Source organism: Drosophila busckii, chromosome 4 (genome assembly GCF_011750605.1).
Source record: "Drosophila busckii strain San Diego stock center, stock number 13000-0081.31 chromosome 4, ASM1175060v1, whole genome shotgun sequence".
Taxonomy (NCBI): Eukaryota; Metazoa; Arthropoda; class Insecta; order Diptera; family Drosophilidae; genus Drosophila; species Drosophila busckii.
This window is the reverse complement of record NC_046609.1, coordinates 737,255-760,511: the sequence shown is the minus strand read 5'-3', so window position 1 is coordinate 760,511 and position 23,257 is coordinate 737,255. Positions and strand designations below refer to the sequence as shown.

Sequence of the window (23,257 nt, the reverse complement as noted above, 5' to 3'; positions counted from 1 at the left end):
ACATGACACCTAACATAATCCGGCGGTTAGTTATGGATGGGAGATTAATGAAAAGTAGTCTATTAGTGTCTCTATTTTGAGTATTTTAGCATTAAATAATTAAACCGTTCGTTTTATTCAATGCAGAAAAAGAAAATAAGCTGTCATACGCTTGCTCCTTATTTTCTTTATAAGTCACTTCATGGTCCAGAGGGCAAGTGGTCGATATCCATAGGTGTTTTATCTTCGGAATGTAAGTTGTACTATAAGATTGTGTTATTTTTTTTTATATTTCATGTATTTATATCTAAATAATAACCATGTTGCAGTCACTACAGCAAATATTGCCTCGCACTTACATAAATAGTTACATATGTACGGATACCTAATAGGGGTGTATTCATGTTTATATGTATCTACTTATGTATATATAAATGCTAGGTATGTATATACATTAATGCACATTCGCATTAACATAAATTAAATTCAGTATGCGTAAGAATATGTACCCAAAACATATGTATGTACATACTATATAATTGCAGTACAATAATTATACATATGTATGCTTTGGCTACCAGCGACATAAATTATTATGTATTATGTGCAAATACATATGTAAATGAACAGATTTGTATGTACATACTTATAATAATATCAAGTAAGCAAAATGTTAAATTTCTAATTAAGGTTACGATTAACGACAGTAATTATGAACTTTTAATGGGTTCTCAAAGAAGCCTAGTTATGTACATACGTATTTACATATACATACATGTACATAGCATTTTGTCAAAAAAAAAACTTAAAAACCTCAAAATCTTGCATAAAGTATAATATCTCAAGATGTTAGAGCCTTAAAATATGCGTGTAGTATTAAAATGAGCATATTAATTTTAGCCAACTCTGAAAACTTTAAGAATTATGCACAAATCTTGGCAAAGTTTTTTTCATAGTCGTATGTGTACAGCCGCTTCTCATTTTATGTATGTAAATCATGCGGTTTGAAAAATTGTCGTCGAAAGTCCACCCGCACGAATTTGAATCGTATACAGCACCCAATTGTGACTGAAAGTAGACAACAACACACCTTTCTCTCTCCCCCGATAGCAAAATTATTTATTCACAACAAATTGCATTTATACACACCCTCCTCGCACTCGCAAACTCGACCATATAATAGCTAAACTGGACGGGGCTAGGAGAAACTGCGGCTGACTAGTTCGGTTTTGTATAGATTCGCGTAGAGAGTTGAGTCGCGATGTCCAAATTATATATTAAATATATACATACATAAATTTACATAACTGAAGTCAACCATATAATCATATGTACATGCCAATAACAATGTATATACATACGTTTGTATATACATTGGTGGATTCACATTTATTAGTACAGTATTCGTGGGAATACTTAATTGTATTGAATTAAGAGTACTTATCACCAATTTTCATTTATAGAAATTATAATATTTTTATATAAAAATTTTAATAGTAAAGGCAAGTAGGAGATACTTTCGACACAAAAATACATAAAAGTAGCATTGCAATTTTCTTGTTTTTTGACAACTGTGCAATAATTTTAAACATTTTAATACTGGGATCTACAGCAATATAGATATATATGGTGGATGGTGGTACAGTGGATCCATCGCATAATCGGACAAGCTCTTGTGGTATGATTCGGTGTGTAAAATTAATAAAAAATAGACTATGAACACATTTTTTTTTTACAAATATTTATATTTTAGGTAGTATACTAACTTAGTACTACAAAAAAAAACGAAGCATTTATCTCTAATTATTGAAATATGAAACAAAAATTAACCAAATTTCGTCTCTCAACGCATATTCGAAAAGCACCTACCGAGTGGGTATTCCCTTGTTTGGCAAAACTACTTGTAATCGCTTTGGCAACCATTTTACCAAGATTTGGGACACTTCCGGCTGGGTTGAGTTCCAGGCTTCGACGAATCCTATTTTGCATCGGTACAATGTGTTATATTTGTTCCTAAGCACTCTCCTAACAACATTTTTCCCAGAGATGATCCAGAATACTTAGGTCTAACCTCTGGGAAGGCGTTTGAATAAGTCTTGGGCAGTTGCGGATCAACTAGAGCATTCTTACGTCTAAAGTATGGCTGGCATCGCTATTTTGGTAAGACGCAAAATTGCTGCGATCCCCAATTTCTCGGCTGTTTGTCATTATGCAATGAATAAAACATTGCATTGTATAATGTTAAAAAAAAAGTTGAATTTCTAAACATATTAAATTATTAAATTGTCTCACTCCAAAAATCTGGTGCTTTCAGCAAGTATTTCTTTGCAAATCGCACTCTACATTTTTTATTCATATGGCTTAAAAGGGTTTGTTTCCGGCTATTCTTCCGTAAACCTCATACATATGCATGGTTAAATGTATAAATTTGTCTACCTTGACATTTTAATGCAAAAAGCCGAGAAATTTGGGATCGCAGCAACTTTGCGTCTTACCAAAATAGCGATCCCAGCCATACTTCAGGCGTAACAAAGTTAATTTTTTATTAATTTTACACACCGAAACATGCCACAAGAGCTTGTCAGATTATGCGATGGAGCCACAAATACCTTTTCTGCTAATTTGGGCAAATCAATAATGCTGGCTGTCTATGTCTACCAACAGAGCGAAAATCGATGGAGATCCGAGCGGGTAAGCCGGTATGGTATATAGCACCTGTATGCACAATACATACATACGTAATGTTGATATACATACATTCATACGTACATATGTATATAATTATTCATATTATACGCACTTATTTAAGGTTGATTTTATTATACATATGTGTGTAAGTACATACACATAAATACAAATCAATACTCATAATGTAGATATAGTATATGCTTACATACCAACATATGTACGATATGCATACATATATACATAGAAATGCAACAATAAATATATACCCACTGCAACTGCAACAGCCAAAACAGTAGAAAGAGCGAGAGAGCAGAAGGAGTGTGAAAGGGGGAACCAAATAAGCTAAAGACAGAAAGAGACAACAAGTCCTTGAAGTAGATATAAAATCGTATACAAATTTGCGTTGTGGGGGTGTATGCATGTATATGTATTTATATAGGCCTACTGGTAGGGGTTGATATTGCAGTTGCCGATGACAGAGGGGTTGAGGGGTCACAGCCAAATAAGGGATGAAACTGCTGAAACTGCACTGGGAGCCCGACGTTGAAACTGCATTTAAGTCAAGTGCAGCCGGCCTAGAATTACAGCGCCAAATAAGGGATGTACTGCAGAAACTGCACTGGGAGCCCGTGTGGGTGAGTTCACGTGAATTCGAGGAATGGGGTAGACAAGGGGGGACAAGGGACAAGGAAAGCTCCTGCCAAAAATGCAACTGCAACGTTACAGCTGTCGAAGCGAATGCTGGTGCAGCAGTCCACGGCGTTGCAGCTGGCATTGTTTTTGCTGCTTCCGGCTCCGCCGTCACTGTCTGGCCAGCAACATAAATATCAACACCACCTAATACCCCAACAACCCCCCTCCTGCTTCCAAATCTCTGCTTATACGCTGCCACCGTCTCTGTCACTTTTTGTTTATCGCAGAGCATTTTTATCTCATAATAAGCCTGCCAACCACTGGGCTCCACTGCATCCTCTTCAATATTCACATCCACCTCCAACATGTAGAGGCAATTTTTATTCTCTGTTATTTGGCCGTTTCATGCAGAAGCGCTATAGTCCATGGAGTAGAACAGCCGACTGCGGATCGTCTAGACTTCGCGGAGCATTTTTATTTCTCAAATGTGAATACTTAGTGATAGTGCCTGAAGAATATAAATTAATTACAACATTTAAATATAAATACAGTTACTTATATATATGTATAATTATTCTCGATCTATTCTTCTCTTTGTCTATATTTATTCAAGATATAGACAATGCCTAAAGCCTAAAATTCGCAAAATTAATGACAGTGTTTATTTTATTTTCAGATCATCATAATTTTAACAAAAAACAATAGACCAAATAACGTTTTCAAACCAATATTGCCGACCTGAAGCAAGCAACAATAGCAACTCCACCCAAACCTAACCATAATTCAGTTTAACACAACAATAGAATGGAATACGACTTTTAACTATATTTATTAAATTTAAAATAAATATATCACTCAATAATTAAATAACAACTGCCCAACTATCAACCTGAGCAACAACAACAACAATTTTTAACAAACAACTCAATAAATACAAAATCCAATATTTGATAAAACAAAATAAAAAATAAAAAGAAGTTTAAATCAAACAAATAAACGAGACCAACAAAATAACCCATACATAATTCGAATACTGCAAAATTGAAATCAAAAGTACAAAAGTAAAATTAGTAATACGAATATAACATAAAACGCAAAAAGGAATACGAAATTTATTATTTTACAATCGAATAGCTTTTTAACAATTAATACGTCAAAACAAAATAAAATAATTTTCGGAAAAAGTTTAATAAATCTGAAACTTTTAACAATATTTCTTATTGAAGCTTGAATTCACAAGTTTCTCAGCACAAAAAAAAAATTAATAAGGTGAAGCTTAATTTAGTTTAAGGTTGGTTAGCATATAGTTAAAAGCTTAATCGAACGCCAGCATAACAAGAAATATTATAATTTCACGAAGCTCTCCAATCAGCATCAACATATTTTCTTTGTATTCTAATTGGCAATACACTGACACCGGAACAGACAGTTTGGAATATCACCTACCATATAGTTAGCATACACACTATCACACAAACTCACACAATTATATGCATTCATACATCTATAAGTTTAACTAACATATATTACAAACAATCTATAATATAATATATATAATAATAATTAATAAGGTAATAATAGTCGAAAGACCCCAAAATTATTATTATCCTTAGTAATGAATTACATTCATATAATATAATCGATATTTTCCAAGAAGAGACACTTTTCCAATAACGCATATATCCAAACAAATAAAGCACAACCAGAACAATAAAATCCGTTATTTTAATTTATTTATTATTGTTGCTTTCAAGCCTTAAACATTTGTATACACCAATTAATATTTATTGATGGGATATATGCGATAGTTTGTCAGCAATTAGATAAAGAGTTTGATATTTTATGAGGTTCAAAAATGTTATAAATAAATTAAAAGTAACAAAATAATTATATAAAATATATTTGAATAATTACTAATCGAAGCTATGAAGATGTCACATATATTTGAGTGATATTTTTTGGCTTAGGTCAAAGCAAAAGAATTAACATATTGTGATTTATATTTTACTAAAATCAAACAACAACAAAAACAAAGAAAAAATTAGCAAAACTGAATTATAATAACTTTGTAAATATTTACATATAAAACTTAAAAATGATATTAAATTTTAATATCATGATTAAACTAATTGGGAGTCCTTGCAATTTTGTAAATCTGAAATCTAATCATTGAAAGTTACAATATCGCGAAAACGCAACGTGTGCCTTATTCCGGCCTTATGTTTAAATTATTTTAAGTAATGGATAATGAAATTCAACCCTACAATCATGTAAAATGCAGATATGCAGATCCAGAAAGAGCCACCATCAACGATTCCATGCAATCTATATGGATATTGGCAGTCCAAAAATATAAAACTATGATCTTTTATACGGTATGTATTTATCGAATTCAATAAACTTAGCTGTTTTCTTAAGATTATATAAAAAATAGAGTAATTATAAAAAGACATTTGAAAAACAAGTTATATACAAACTATATTTATGGGTACTATAGAAATATGTAGAGATTTTTTGACAATTTTGCGCATTGCTAGAGAAATTTAGTAACTTTTTTGCTACCATTCATAGAAATTTCTATAAATTTTATATTCTGTAGAATCCCAGAATATACGATTTAATTATTAAAAAAAAGTCTTTTAGATTTAAATAACTTGTATGTAACTCGTAAAATACAAGTTTTCTTAAGAGCGTATTTACCTTATATACATATACCTAAATAGCTATATTAAGATATCAATCGTTTTCATCGTTTTTTGTTTTGCCACAAATTTAAAATGTTGAACTTCCAATAATTATTGAAGGTTAAAAGCGCACTTTTAATTGCTAAAAGAGCAACAGTAACGGTTGATGGTTTCTGTTGTTGACTTTGTCCAGTAAGTACCATCAGCTTCTCACTCTTACCGTCCAAAATAGTTGCAAGAGTATCTCGTGTTAAGTTAAGAGAAGAGAGCAACAAGCACGTGAACTAATGTAAGACAACACACTGGCGTCAGCGTTGGCGCTGTGGTTGCCATTGTTGATGGCACGAAGACGACCCCTGCCGAAGATATGTATATATGTATGTGTGTAGTGCTAGAAACGAAGACGTTTTTGTAGTTTAGTTTTCTCTGATGTTACTCAGCAGCGTTCTAACATCCTTACGAATACGCGTCGCGCTATCGCCTTCGCGCTTGCCTTTGCCTTGGGCCAAGTTATATTTCTAAGCACGCAGGATGTGCCTGCCTCAAATAGTCATATTTATACTTGGGCGATGCAGCGACAAAAATTAGTTTTTCAATGGCTCGCGCGCCGTTAGGTTACTCTTAAAATAGTCAAAAACTCGTTGTTTCAACTAATACCACTCAACGCCGTACCAAAAGGCCGGGAAATGATGAAGCGCGACTTTACACATTTTTAATTAATGATGAAATTTCAACATACTCGCTAAAATAATGCAATTAAAATATGTTCATGCTTAATGAAGTTGTACGATGAAAATCAAATAGTAATAACGACTTAAGTAATTATCAATAATGTTATAAATAAAATAAATATATCAATAGCCACAAATAATAAGAGAAATTTGAAAAAATTTTGTATGATTTACAAAATATACGAAATATATTTGTATTTATGGATATGATTCCCAATACAAATGACTGGTTATTGGTTATTTATTTATTTTTTGGTTTTTAGATAGATAGTATCTATCTATCTGTAATGTGTGTTTAGTTTTTAGTATAATACTGTGTACCTAAACTTTTATGTGAATTCAGCTTTATATAAATAATAATATAATATTAATTGGTAAACAGATCGTCTTTCCGGCTATCAGTAAGTTAAGAAGATAACTCCATCTGTTTGTCATCAGTAACAGAGCAGCGGGCATCGCACTGGGTGGACCAGAGGAACTATTGTTGCGGTCTCACGCAAAGGTCGATCAGTGGCTGCTGTCGCAGTTCACCAACGACCAAAGCCAAGGACTTCGGCAGTTGTCTCGTAGCCCAATACCACCTCCTAGGCATATGTTTAAAATGGATGCCGCTGATTTCTGGCAGCAGGCACGAGCTCCATTTGGACTACACCCACTGCCTTCTAACAACCACCAGCCACAGCATCATCATTCTCATTCCCAATCGCAATCTCAATCTTTATTAAATCAACAGCAGCAACATGACCATTCTGGTACTATCAACAGTCATTTGGAACTTAACAGAAAACTGGACCCGACCGATTCACATACACAACAACAGCAGCAACAGCATATGGAAAATCAGCTGTTGCAGCATAATGTCGATCTTGGCTATGATAATGAATCCTTTCCAGTACAGCAACATCAATCCGCCAATCAGTTAAGCAATCACCATTTGTTATTTAATGCAGCGGCCGCGGCAGCCGCTGCCGCGCACCTCAAGTCTACTGCTATCCAAAATCATAACAGTAATAGCAACAACAACAACAGCAACGCAAACAACAATAACATTTCAGGCGTATCGGATCATTCGGACACCCCGCACTCATTGCCTCCTCTGCCACTCTCTATACCACTCCCACTTCCACTGCCACTGACATCCATAAATACCCAAAATGCAAGCAACTCCAGCAGCATGACTGTCAAACCAAAGCAAGAGCTGCAGTCGCAACACCACCTCGAAGATTCCCGTCGACGACAATCGCACCAAACATACACTAGAGAATTCTACGCACCTGGTGAGCAACAGTCTCAATCTCAGTCGCAGCCGCAATCTCAGTCAGATCCCCAACAACAACAACACCACCAACAACGCCAAGCTCAAAGTCCCTCACTGAGTTTACTCAGCAAGCCACTGTCCCAAGGACAACAATCGCCCCAACAGTCTTTGACTCCATCTGGCAGCAGCTCCACGCCAGATATTAAGTACAGCAATGAGAAATTGGCTAACGAGATTCAGGTATGTGATGTGTTTTACTATTACGAGATTAATATTACGAGATATCAATATTGAAATACCCGATTTACAATCAATAGTTCTCTATTTAATTTTATTGGCCAAAGTAAAAGAAATCTAAGTATTGTCGTCCTTGAAAATACTTTTTATTCCCAACCTATGTTTATACATTTCTATGAACAGTAATACCCAAAAGAGTAAGAAAAGTTTCTCTTACTCAATCAAAGCAATGGAACTTGTTTATGTTCCGAAGAGAAATATTCAAAAATTTCCCTCATTTAAATATGTGAGTGCAAATATTAATGAACATCCTTGTCTACCCCTTTCGGGTGTTTTGAAAAGCTTGCAATAGGGGAAGCTTTTTACCACGTAGCTATATGTATCTATACATATGTATATTTAATGTATGAATGTATAGAATTTAGATAGAATGATACAAATACACGCAAATTCATAGATTTTAGATAAGTTATTAGAATCAAGCTTGTTGCTCTTTTTACTATCTTAGATACTTTCTTTGGGAAGGCTCTAAGAAAACTAATGAGATTGAGCTCAAAAATCTGTCACAAAAAAGCTATATATTTCTCCACGCTTTTCGGAACACTCACCATAAACAAATTAAGGGAAGGAAGGGCGACTAAGAATGGCCGAGAGAAAGAGCGAGTGACATGTTCACACAATGGGACACACAATGTTAGTTACAAAAATTAAAAAAAGAGTGAAAATGAAAGAGAAAGCAATCTTAACGATTGCTTAGTTTTTTCGCTGGGTAGTGTGTTTTGTTTTTATTAATATTGTTCCTAAGTTAACCCCCATTCAGCGGCATCTCAGCTCGCCGTGTACGTTCCATTATCATTCGGAATTTCTCCTCCCGAAAACGAATGTTGGTTTCCATTTACGTCTGGGGTGGAATTTTCACTGTTGTATTATAGTATAGTGTGCTTGTTTTTTTGGGGTTGGGAATGAGAACATGTTTAGTTTTATGGTACTGCATACCAAAAACGCACACATACATAAGCACATAGACGACACTAACACTAACACTGTCGTTGCTATTCCAGCATCGGACGTTACGCTGTCGCTCCTTTTTTTCTTTGCCTTCACATCATACCGCATTCAGTTTGAGTCCTTGAGAGCGAAAGAGTGAGTGGGTGAATGGCAGTGTGAGTGCGCGTGTGAGCGAGCATGCTATAAGGAGAGAGTGAATTTTCTTCTCGTTCTTTTTGCTTAGCGTAGTTTTTTCATTTGCTTTTACTGCTTAATGTTACTCGCGCATAATTTCTTGAAGAAAATAATAACAGTATGGTCAAAAGACCATGATGAAATAGAAAGAGAAGCAAAATTAGACGCAAGCAAAGCAGAGACGTTGACGTCGGCGACGACGACAACAAAATAAGAAGAAGACGTTGCATTGATATCCCGTTTGCGGATAAGGCGCAATGTCTGCCGGCAGACGTGCTAAGGACATCGGGCCGTTAGGTTGTGTTAGAACTTTGAGTCTCAATGATTGCTTTCAAACCGTTTTAATTATGACGCGCGCGACCAAATCTTGTACTGCTGTCAAATGACCTATGAATCCGCAAAAAAGTTTTTTGAGTTCAAAAACAATTATCAATTAGGCCATACCGCGGTACGCGAACCTCGAACCAAGAATTTCATACACACATATGTATAAACTTGCGTGACAATTTTTTTCCTATGCACATGTACGCGTGTATATATGACGCATGTATTCAGAAACCCAACAAAAACAGATAATGAATAAGTATATAAATTATAGTCGGCAACAGTTGTGACAATCGATATACATAAATGCATATATTTTTGTTAATGTACTTGTACATGAACAACAAATCTAAAGAACAATTGTATTAAATAATATGAGAACCGCGCGCTGACTTTGCAAAAATATAAAAGTATAAGAACTAAAAACAAAAACATTGATCTCTTATTCGTTACGTTACGTTTTAATTGGAGATTTTAAACCGTTCTTAAAATGACACTTGACTGTGAAGAGGAGCACGATGTAATTTTAGTTTTAAATTCAAAATTATTTCAAAATTCGAATTAACCTGGAAATCACTCTATTATCCGTTTGTGTTTTGTTCTTGTTGTCAGTATCAGTTATTTTTCAATATAATTAAATTTGCGTATCATTTACATCTATAATTAATTAACCTGTAATTAAATTGCAATTCATATTTAAAAAATTTTTAGCACGTTGCTACTACTTCTTAAAATTATATAATTTTGAAAAAGAAAGATAACAAATATATGCAATGATTTAATTAAAATGGTTAATTTATTTTTTATATGCCAATATACCAATGAATAAATCATTTCAGAACTATTATTTCTTTCGTTATAAGATCTAACTATTTTTTCTTTTACATATAAAAAAAAGGCTTTCTTTAATTTAATACTCTTTGGTTCGTGGATGCAACTCCGATAATAATATATAAATATGGCCATCCTTAAATATTTACCAGACTAACCAATTCAATTCTAGCAAATGAACTGTCGCACGTAATATTAATTTAAGATAATAATATATATATATACTATATGAACGTTTATGTCTACATATGTATTTACGTACTATATTATTCGGTATACTATAAATACTAGGTATGGCATTTTTGTAAAAATGAAACTGGGTATTCTTGTTAAATCTAACTGATTCGATTGTATGACCTGTAAGAGCAACAAGACATCCTAGACTATAAAAGCTAAAGATTAAACATTTTGTATACTTTTATACCTGAATCCTCCCCAAAAAATGTACGACAAGAACTCTCATCAGATCTTCTCCGTCTATTTCTTTGTATGAGTGTGTTGTTGTTGTTTTAAGTCAAAGTGCATTCCAAGTTGTCCTATTTTAGCTGTATGTATGATATTCAGATCTCAGCAACTAATAAAGATAGAGAGTTTGGTTGTTTGCAGTTGTATTAAGAATTTATATTTCAATATAAGTTGAGTGAAACCCTTATGTTAAATATTTTTAATGTTTCGAATTAGGCACGCATAAGCTTAGATCATTATCAGCAACAACAACTGCAATAACTCATTTACTCTTTAGTATGTCTTTTTGTGGAATTTCCATATATCGAACGCAACAAAAAACCAACTGAGAACAAAAAAAGTTTTATTTTAAAGCCAAATAATTTTGAGTTGTCCAGAAATTGTGAAAATCACAGACATACGTATGTATAAAACTAAAGCACCAACTTCAGCAAATCCATAAGCAACATTTGAATCTGATTAGTGGTACAACTGTCCATTTATGTCCTGTAAAGAAACTATTATTCTACCAAAACATGATTTCTCGTTTTATTTTTAAATTTTTGCACTGATGTACGCGACAAATCGTTATGGAACCACCCATATTTATGTGCGTACCTGTTTATACGTGTGTTTCATATGCACTTGCGGAAATATTAACAAAGATTGAAGTACTATAAATTTTTTTTAATATAGATCGTTCGATCTATATTGTATATCCTTTATGTAGTGTCAGAAACAATTAGTTGCGCATAAATATTCGTGATTTTTTATTTTAAGTTTACAAAGCTACAATTTAAGCTTAGAACATTAGGAATATGCTAATACAATTTTATTACTTTTAATGACATAGTTTCGTCTAATTTTTCGTATACTTACAGCTACAGCTATCTCGATCCAGCAGCGCGGCCGCAATAAGTGAACGTACCCTCGAAGAATGTTGGTCTACCCTGCAACGAGTGAGTTGGCATCTCTTCCGTTGTGTATAGTACTCTTCCACGTTGAAGACACAAAATTTGCACATACATATGTACAAACACACACACAACCAAGTCTTTTTGACATCTCATCTTTAATACCAAATTTTAAACAACTTAAATTAAATTATAAGTATTACTCTTTTATATGTATGTATTGGTTAATTTTTGATTTATTCTGAAACCTAACCACTTTTTAAGTAAGTAGTACGACATTTATGCTAATAAATTTTTTATGTTTAAATTCCAATATTTGTTATTGTTTCTATTTTGAATTTTAACTAAAATTAGTTGCTCAACGTGTTGTCTTATTTTTCTTTACATTTTAATCTGTCCTTTTTGCAGAAATTTTATACGGCTAGGCTCAGATACTTAAAAATAAATATTTAATTTTAACGTCTAAGTCAGAAATATAATTAGCAAATAATTGGAAATCTCTTTATCAATATCCCTGTCTATTGGAAGTACACATAGTACACATATATGTATGTTTATATATACAATTGTATACGCTCTAAGACGGAATTTTTACAGGACGACGGTCATATAGATTAATATAAATATATATATGTACATACATATATGTACATTGCACATCCTTTTAAATATGTATACACGCTGAGCCAGCGTCTTATGGGTGTCTGGGATTGTAACAGACACACACACTGTTTGTTTTCCCCCACATTTTTTTCCAACCATTTTCATTTTATACCACTTCGACCACTAGTTTCTGCCCTCCCTTTTTTTTCTGGTCCTGTTTCATTTTTTTTTATTAGCAGCAGGATACGTTTATCGCTGCCTCTCTCTAGCTTTACTTCCCCTACTGTGTGTTCAGAGTGCACATATATATATATATATATATATATATATATGTACATACAACATTCATCTTACCCTCAAGGACTCATACTCACACTCACACAAAACGAACGTTACAGGCAGCATTCACCGACGCTGACACCAAATCCGCAGGAGCATGCTAGACTCTCGTCCTGGCCAGCGGTAAACATTCATTGGTGCAGCGACCCTTGTCACCAACCCCTCTGAGCGTAAAAATGCATTTGTATTTGTGTGTTAAAGAATTAGAAAAAAGAATTTCAAAATAGAAGGTGAAAACAGAAAAAATGGTCAAAAGAAATATAGTTTTGTATACATATACGTATATGTACATATGTAAACTTATTTACCTGCAAATTAATACATTCATACATATGTTTCTTTTTTTAATTTAATATTTTAAATCGAATTGGTATTTTAACAAATCATCATTTTGTGAAATTACTTAAGTCATTCAGTTTACTTTATTGTTATTTATGTTATTACCGCTACACAAATATATGTACATATGTACGTTCATATAATTATATGTAAATATGTATATTGCAAATTCACACTGACGTTCTATTATCGCAATCTCATTTGCCGACGATTTCCAGCATTGCCGTTGGCTGCCTGCCTGGCAGGGTTTTTGTATGGTGGCTAGTGGCTGGACAGTCGGTAGAGCTCTTAATTTTTTTGTTCTTATTTTATTATTTTTATTATTTTTTTCTTTGTGCAGTGCAAAGCGCGAGAGAGGAAAGAAGCAGAGGCATACAGGGACTGGTGTCCGGTGCTGGTGAAGCAATGGCTTTGTGTCTCGGCCGAATGACGAGCTCGCAGCAGCGAATCGGTGGAAGCAAACAGTCCATTTGGCGACCAACCAACCAGAGAACGCCGAGCACTAGTTGCCTTGCCTTTCCTGCCCTGACCTGCCTTTCGATATGCTACAACACTTACTTTTTTTCTCTTTATAGTGTGTGCCTAGCGCGGCTTGCCTACACATTACAGACCGACTCCTTATACTCAAATCTTGAGAATGGACGAAAATAAATACAAACTTTAGTACATTAAAGAACTCTTTACGTTCCTCGCGACAACTATGTGACTTTGAAATCAATTATACCGACTGTAAATATGTAGAAGCATTCATACAAAAATTAAAATTACGACGGACACAAGGTCTTCTTTTCTAGTTTTCTTCTAGTACTCATGACATTTATGTATTCTAAAATTATATACCCAATTCTAAATTTCATACATTGAAATTTTGATTATACATAGGTTTCCAAAATTCATCTTGTTCAAATCAAACCATGGCAGAACATAATTTTCTGGATTATTTTCTATGTACTACATTTCTAAATTTCAAAGTACTGACATATGTATATGTATTCTATATGTATGTAGTTGTTAGCTAGTAAGGAGAGTATATATGTACTATACAGTAAATACACATGCTGTCAATTCAATTTATTATGAGCTTTAAATGAATATGTTCATTTGTATCAGACCCAGAACCTTGCAAAGGTTTGAGATATGCATTGTTATTCAATTACACTTAATACAATTTTATTTTGTTTTTTATGGTATGCTGTATATTAAACGGGTACATTGGATTTTTACAAAAATCAGCATAAATTCGAAGCACAAACTTCAATTGTATATATACATATATATATTTTATATATGGTACATAAATATCTGCAAGCGTATTTTTTATCAGGTGTGCTATAAGCGACAAAAAAAATTTTTTTTAAGAAAGAAAGAGTCAAAAGTAAATTAAAACAATAAAAAATGTTGTTTTGCTGACTTGTTTTTAACTTGTACGACATGTACAGGTACACATTATTATAAAAAGAAATACAAAAAATAGTATGTATTCTCAATAAAAAATTTAAAAAAAAAATTCGCCGAGAATTTTGGAAATCTTTTGTATAGAATCTATAAATTAACATAATCCAGGTCTTGCGACAACAGTTTGTACGTAAAGCGAAAAGTAGGTGCATTACAATGAGAGAGCTAACATACAAATTAACCAAACAAATTTAACCTTGACATACAGCCATTCACAAATACACAGACACGTTAATGTGAAATAAAAAGTGCTTTTAATATATAATTTATATACATTAATTACACAAATACGTGGATTGTTAAAATTCTCTACTGAATAGACACCGTGTTCTAAAGTTTTAATTTTCTTATCTGCAGCTATTCATGCACAAAAGCGCGATGCAACAAATCCAACAGCAGATACCTCGGGTCGGAATGGGGGCGCATGGCGTATCCAGTACGGCTAGTATGGGAGGTGGTATCACGCCCGGGGTGGAGACAAAGCCCCATCAGTGCCAACAGTGTATGAAGAGTTTCTCTAGCAATCATCAGCTCGTGCAACATATACGTGTTCACACCGGAGAGAAACCCTACAAATGCTCCTACTGTGATCGTAGATTTAAGCAGCTGTCCCACGTCCAACAGCACACGCGTCTTCATACTGGTAAGTTTGCTTGTAACAAAGCTTTGGGCAAGCACGAATAAAGTTAGGCGCAGCCAACTTTCTGATACACTTTGTCTTTGGCAGGCACTCACATACACACATTGAAATCAAGTTTTAAAAATAACTACGATGTGTTGGGTGGGTATACAGACATACAGATTAAGAGATAGAAAAATAGTTAGAAAGACATTCTGTTTGTCATACTGATCAAGAATATTTTATCATGACATTATAGCAAGTGTCCTAGTGCTTAAATGTTCGCCTGAGTTCTGAATACGATTTCCACACTCACACCTTGCTTATAACTTAGAAGTATAAAGTGGGCTCAGCAATATACCAGCTGTACGTTCCGAATTTTTGCTTGGTATTAAAATGACTCCTTGGCCTTCCGTAGTCAAGCAGATTTAAGCTTAATGCACTTTCCAAATAATAAATAAAAGTGTCTTGTCGTCGTATCACGTCTGCACAAATTCTCAATTTTGCTTCTAATTAGCATTCCTTATTATTTATAATTATTATCTCTTTTCAAACTAATGAGTGCAAAAGCTTAATAAAAATTTCACGATTTCGCGGACACAAATTAATACGGTCTCTGGCAGGTAAAGCAATTACTCTAATAACAGTGGAACAAATCTTGAAATAACCCCAAAAATTTCACTATTTTGAATGCGTAGAAAACTGTTACTGTATAATTGTCATTATGCTCTTTCTTTTTTAATTGTCTGTCAACCATTCCACACACTCCCCACAACTTAACTTAACAGCAGACTCTGTACGACAAGTATTTTGATTACAAATATGAGTACGCCTGACGAGACTCAGTCTATCTGAGCATGCGACATTAGAGAAGGTCAAATGGGAAATGAACGAATTACCACTGTTTAACTCAAAAACAAGAATTAACTGTAAATGTACATTTCTTACAACTGCAATAAAAAATGTAATTGGAGGATATAATTTAAATATACACACATATTTATATAATTACATAATTATTGTATCTCTTCGTATTTAAACAAATTTATCCAAATTTAAAACAAATCAAATTAATATCTAATATAAATGAAAATAAGCCCATCTCTAGTCTTGTGTCCTTAGATCACTGACAAATGCGAATGATATAATTAAATAAACTTTTGAGTGCTTTCCGTCGCGACGTTTACTGTTCGGCACCAGCTGCTACAATTGCCATACGAATAGTCGATAACGCTTTTGAAAATGAATATGGCTGGGTACAGTTGGACTTGGCCGTTTGTTGGGACGTACACAATTATTCAGAGTCATTAGTTGCATTTAAAGCTTATTGTATTTCTTATGACTTATGTATATTCTTCCGCACTTTACGACATGGTATGCGTTTTGAAGCTCTTATTTGTATATTTTTATTACTGTTCTCACCTAATTGCTATAATAGTATATGTTTTGCAATTAGCTATTTAGAATACGGACTGTTAACTCATATTTTGCTTCAACAAATTTTTAAAGCAAACAAAAATTTTGCAAGTATAATATTTTGACTAACTAAACTGTCGTTAAAAAATTAAAGTAATCAAGCTATCAGACACTGCATGGTGTGATTTCGGTTAACGAACACCGAGGGTCAACTGCATATTCAATTGTCAATTAACATTCATATTTTGTAAGAAAAAATAATTAATTCTATGAACGTTTTCAAAATACTTGTTTTATATTTAAACTATTGACTGTATATAGTTGACATTAAATAAGTAAAGAAATACACATTTATATAAACATATATATAGTTTGGTTAGCTATAGTCGGGTGCGTCCGAATTTTCGAGCATTTTTATGTTTGTTCTTCTAAGCTACGTTTCGTGTTTCTTTTCCTATTCTTTGCATAAGGTAATGAAATACGCTTTAATTAAAAACCAGTTTGTAATGTGCTGCACCTCTGCCCTCTCCCTCCATCCTTGTTATTTCATTCAAATTTCCTCTCATGGGTGCAGCAGAAATTCAGCGACCTTCAGCCTGATGCGTGAAGCTTTAACTCCAACCCATAAATATGTTATCTGTTCTCGTTGCCGGCCGAGGTAATTAACCGGTTAACCGTACACAGCCAAACAGGCTGTCTGACTAACGCCAAATTTCAAGCCAAAGGACTTGGCAAAAAAAGAGGTTATCGTGAAATTACGGCTACAGGAGCTGCTACGTCTTTCGTCATTATCTCTAGAAAAAGTCGAAGAGAACAGCGTGTTGCTGTTTGAACCAAGAGTAAAAATACGTGAACGAGAAAAGTACGGTCCCAGCTTCTTTCAGACTTTAAAGCACTTAAAGTGACAGCGCAAATAAAGTGGCAGCAGCTACGTGCCCTTAGGTGTGAACCGCGTTGTACCAGCAATGCGCATTAAGTTCCAAAGTGTGAAAACAGGATGTACTAAGAACAGAAAGAGAATGTCCGCAACCGCAACGCAACGGAACGGCTGCACTCTGTAACTATTTATTTACATTTAGTGTAAGTGTCGCTAAAAAGCAAAGTGACTGTAAGTAGCTTAAACGGTTAAGTCCTTTTGCGCTGTAGCCTTTCTTCGGCGGTCCTCATAAGCGTCACTGACCTTCCACTTTTTTTATTTAATTGCGCGTTCAAATGAAATTAATTTTCCTGCAAATCTGAAACACGTAATTGCCGCAAAGCTCAAACTTTTCAACGTTTCACTTCGAAGAAATGCAATTTGTCCACGCTACATATATACATACATACATATATATGTTCGTAGGTATGTACGTCCGCCGTCTTTTTAAAAACGTTGCTAAAAATAAACTCTTAAAAGCACTTGCTTTTTAATCGTATTAAAATAAAGTCAATCTATCAATTAACCATTACTACCACCACTGAACGCAAGTCTATTGGTTAGTAACGATAAAGCTCGTATATTTAAAAATGTTGCATAATTACATCTACTAAATAATTTCACTTTCCAAATATTAGTATTAATGAACAACACTGTGGCGAATATGATCATAGAATAATCTATGAATCATCTAACAACTACACAATATCATTCATCTAACAACTACACAATATAATCCATCCTACAACTAGAGAGCACGACTACAACTAGACAAAAAAGAACGATCTAGAAAGCCAACTCAAGCACTACACATTAACATTTTCATTACCAAGCTAATACGAGTACTATACAATAAGAACGATTATCTCGCCACAAGACTTAACAACGTACATATTAAATTTGTGATAAAAACATTGTAACAAATCAAATCAAATAAAAAAAACTTGTGATAACCAACTTAACCAAAACACTATACAAAATATGAAACACAGTGGTATTTAAGTTTATGTATGGTCAAGTAAATTCTTTTATCCATGCTGAATTTCACATCGTTTTAGGTGAGCGTCCGTACAAGTGTCACCTGCCAGACTGTGGGAGAGCTTTTATTCAATTGTCCAATCTGCAGCAACATCTACGTAATCACGATGCACAAGTTGAGCGCGCCAAGAATCGCCCCTTTCACTGCAATATATGCGGCAAAGGCTTTGCAACCGAATCGAGCCTTCGCACACACACATCCAAGGTGAGTGTTTTGTTATCCAAGCACACTAGTAACATCCAAACATTCGTCAATCTCAAGCGCAAGCCATATACTACCTACTCAACCACATTGCTCGTCACTGTTATTTTCTTTTTGTACTTTGGTATGTTTCTGCCTCTGCTTCTGCTTCTGCCATCAACATTCCATCAACCAATAAACCAACCACCAATACCAAATCATCGCTAACCTCAGGAGCTACAGCTGCATCTTGGTGTCTTGCAGCAGCATGCAGCACTGATTGGTGGTCCTAATGCAACATCCTGTCCAGTGTGTCACAAGCTCTTTTTGGGTGCTGAGGCTCTCATGGATCATATGAAGCACGTCCATAGCGATAAGACAATGTCCCCGCCTCCCTCGACGGCGCCTCCGTCCTCAAGCGATCCACGTAAGTCACAGTCAAAATACTTTGATCCAATTTCAATTGCCTAACTGCCAAATTTAGCGGCTCAATTATGTGATGGTCCACTAAGTGGACAATGTGGCCCGACGACAGTTGCCTCTACCTCGGACTCAGGTGTTCAGTCAAGTGAAAACTACCTCGGAAAGCGCAGAACAGCAAATCATCCCTGTCCCGTCTGCGGCAAGCATTATGTGAATGAAGGATCTTTACGCAAACATCTAGCATGTCACGCGGAAAGCTCGCAGCTTACAAGCAGCCTGCGCATGTGGCCATGCTCCGTTTGTCAGGCTGTTTTTACACATGAAAACGGTGAGTTTCAGCAAGCCTATTAAGCCAAAATTAAATTTTTATTAATTATTTAACATTATTTATAACTTAACTTTGCCGAAATTAAAATCAAACACTCTATAAATTTTATACACTTCGAGTATTATATTAAATTTTTTGATTTTATCGCTAGATAAATAGAATCTTGAAAAAAGTGTTTGTTTTACAAATAATAATCTCTTGAATGTTTTTCTTTGCCTTTTTGCCCAAATGAATTCGAATATGATGTCAATATTGTCAAATGAAGAATAGTATTCGAGATTCTGTGAAATATATACATTAGAGTGTGACAAATATACATTTAGAGTCGGAATTTTTAAATTTCGTAAATAATTTGTATTTAATATGTTTATGAAAAGTTTACGATTTCTGAGGTTATTTATCCAATATGTTGGGCATAAGTTTGAAGCATATTTAAGTAACTTCCGATCAGCCCCGGGTATAGATGTATCAACATAGATGTATCTACCTAGATGTAGAGATATAAACTCCAAAAACTCAGACTAGTTCGGGATGTTGTTAAAAAACAATGAAAAATAGTTGGAGCAAATAAATTGAAAACAGGCTTTTTTCAAACGGGGCCTAAGCAAAAACACATAACCCTATAAGGTCGAAATGTTACAGTTTGCAATATACTTTTCATGGCGATGAAATAAAATATTATATTTTCTTATTTTAATAAGAAAATAATTCATTTAAAAATAAAATACTTGTAGTAATTTTGGAATTTGGAATTTATTATATTATATATTATATATTATATATATATATTATATATTATATATTATATATTATATATTATACATATATATGTATATGCTTTTATTTGTATTATTTCAGGTCTACTCACACATATGGACCACATGCGTATGGATCCGAAGCATCAGTTTGCCGCTCAATACGTTTTGGTATGTAGTGATCTGTTCAAAAAATACTTAAGCCTTAAACAATGACACACACACAGTCACGGGCGGCAGCGGAGCAACGTGAGCGCGAATCTCTGTTGGCAGCAGCTACGTTAGCTGCAACATCTGCCACTGGAAGCGGATTGGGCGGTGTTGGAGATACTGTTGGTTTGTTGGAAGCGGGTCCATCGTTGTGTCCATCACCATCAGCAAATTCTGAATGCTCCTCAACTGGACGCCTATCCTCGTCATCAACCTCTGAACCGGACCACGATCAAGATCAAGATCAGGGCCTGACTGAAATTGATAATAAATACAATATTAACAATATGAGCTCCGCCACCTCTAATAATAATAATAATAATAATAATATAAATAATAATAATGCAAATAATAATAATAATAATAATAGTAGTAGTAGTAATAATAATAATAACATAAACAATAATAACAATAAAATTGACATCAACGACCTGAGACTTTCCAGTGCAAGCCAGTACACAATAGACGCGGAGCTTCATGCGAATAGAATGTCTCTGATGGCAGCTGCCTCGGCAGCTGCTGCCGCTGTGGCTGCGTCAGCTGGTTCCAGACAGACACAGGAAGGTGTTGATGGAGTTGCTGGCGCTACTGCGAATCAAGGAAGTAGTGCTGCCGTCCAGGCAGCAGTTGTCAATCTTGCTGCTGCCATGCGTATGAACAATACGGCCAACCAGCATCAACACCATCGCCAACATCAGCATCAACAGCAACAACAAACCGTAAGACTTTTAATCCATTCCAGGCTTATTTCGAATATAACATAGTGTTATCATGGTATTATTTCAGCATGGTGATCATTCGCTTCATGCCCAGATCTCAACACATCACCAACAGCAAGCACAGCCACAGACCCATCAAAATCAACATCATCACCAGCATCAACAACAGCACTTGCCACTGCTGTCTCCATTAGGCGGTCAGCAGTCGCATCATGGTGCCACTTTGCACCGCTCACAGCCAACACTTAATGTGCCCAGCCTGCAAATGGCGACAGATACTACTTCATCAGTGATGATGAGCATGATGCGCGGCTCGTTAGATACCAGCCTGAGCGGCATGCATCCAATGGAAGCGCTACATCACCAACACCAGCATCAGGTTTCCAGTTTCCCGCAACAGGCAACCAACATACAGCATCCAGCTTCATCTAATCTGCAGCACAGCCACCATCATCCGGAAACAGCACTACGCATGCACCAGCAAGCCGAGGCTATATTGCGCTCTCATACTGAGGCAGCTTTTCGGTTGGCTGCCTCCGTGGCTGCCACAAATGGAGTCGGTAACACGATCGCCAACTCAAGTTCCAATGCTGTACCCAATTCAACTACTTCCTCCACTGCACCTGATGCTGGGTGCGTCAAAACCGAATCTACAGTACAACAACATCAAAATGAAAGTGATTTTCACACGTCGCCACAACGATTTTCCTTAGGACAAAATACGCAACAAGAGCAACCAGCTCACAACAGCTCATGAAATTGATAAGTTACCGATCTGTATTTATTGTCTGACCCAAACATGCGATTGTGGGATAAGGAACAACGAACAAAGCTATGATGCTAAACAAATATGTATTTAGTTGAGCCTCAGGAAACTGCATGCTACTACTTCATAACACCATTTACAATGCCTACAATTACAAAACAAAAACAGACCTTTCTCATCACATTCTTCAATTGTATATCTAAGCATTATTATAATTATCATTATTCGTTTAAATATATATTTGATTGACTATACATATGCTATATGTATATAGGAAAAATAAACAATTGGAATAATTTATCTCGGTAGTAATAATTTTTCAGTTTTTTATTTTTAAATACAAGTTATGTAGTAACATATGTCTTTTAATAATGATGTCCAAATGAAAACTTAAAATTTTCTAAAAAAAATGTCTCTATACAACATTTACTAACATAAGGCATACATATGAAATTTAGAATACCTATGTATGGTAAGGTTGTATGTTAATAAATTATTATACTTGTAAATTCCTGTTTCAAAATTCAGATAAAATATAACATTAAAAACTGATCCAGAATTTCGATATGAGTAATTATAAAATGAATATGTATATTAGCATCGCAATTCTATGTAATACATACATTAATAAAGTTTTAAGATGTGTATGCAATATAGTCAAAATTTAATATGAATTTAACGCATGTGCAATTGATTATTAATTGGTAAAATAGCTACATAAAGATATTTAAACAAAAACTCTCGATTTGTATAAAGAATTAGATCATTAAGATTTCAAATATGTATATACTTATAAGTATATTACGGAATAAATACATTAAATAAGATACTGAAAGATTCGTTATTGACAAACAGAACCGTGTCAAAAATAATGTTATTGAGCAGTAAGCATTTATTCTTTGTGGTCAGTCAGTTTGACATATTAAAAATTGACTACATCACTTATGATCACAAACCAAGTTCTGTAGAGGCATAAGATGGAGAATCTTTACAATATGTGTATAAATAAACCTGTAAGCACAATGTACATACATATATTTATAGGCTTATCCGAAATAAATTTGCTTTATATATTGAATATATTTTAGGCCGACGTGCACTTTGGCATCAAAGTGCTAATTTGGTTAGATCTCTCATCTTTATAAAAAATGGAAATAGGTATCATAGAGTTCTATAACCGAATTTGTTTCAAAGTCAGCACACATAAGAACGCTATTAACCGATTTTAAAAATGTCGAATGTCGG

General features: G+C 34.4%; 1 protein-coding gene across 1 annotated transcript; it reads left to right on the top strand.

Annotated features, from left to right (window-relative positions):
- The first annotated feature begins 5,654 nt into the window (after positions 1 to 5,654).
- On the top strand, positions 5,655 to 22,211 carry LOC108607424. The gene is made up of 11 exons (XM_017998231.1): positions 5,655 to 5,675; positions 7,098 to 8,213; positions 11,873 to 11,950; positions 14,999 to 15,284; positions 18,651 to 18,835; positions 19,046 to 19,238; positions 19,296 to 19,562; positions 20,421 to 20,488; positions 20,545 to 20,787; positions 20,869 to 21,246; positions 21,314 to 22,211. Exons 2-11 carry the CDS (start codon positions 7,308 to 7,310, stop codon positions 22,001 to 22,003), a joined length of 3,294 nt encoding a protein of 1,097 aa, XP_017853720.1. The 5' UTR covers positions 5,655 to 5,675; positions 7,098 to 7,307; the 3' UTR covers positions 22,004 to 22,211.
- Positions 22,212 to 23,257: the final 1,046 nt, after the last annotated feature.

Coding starts and splice junctions, on each gene's coding strand:
- LOC108607424 (XM_017998231.1), top strand. CDS start 7,308: ATGTTTAAAATGGATGCCGCTGATTTCTGGCAGCAGGCACGAGCTCCA. Junction 8,214..11,872: donor AATTGGCTAACGAGATTCAG/GTATGTGATGTG, acceptor GTATACTTACAG/CTACAGCTATCTCGATCCAG. Junction 11,951..14,998: donor GTTGGTCTACCCTGCAACGA/GTGAGTTGGCAT, acceptor TCTTATCTGCAG/CTATTCATGCACAAAAGCGC.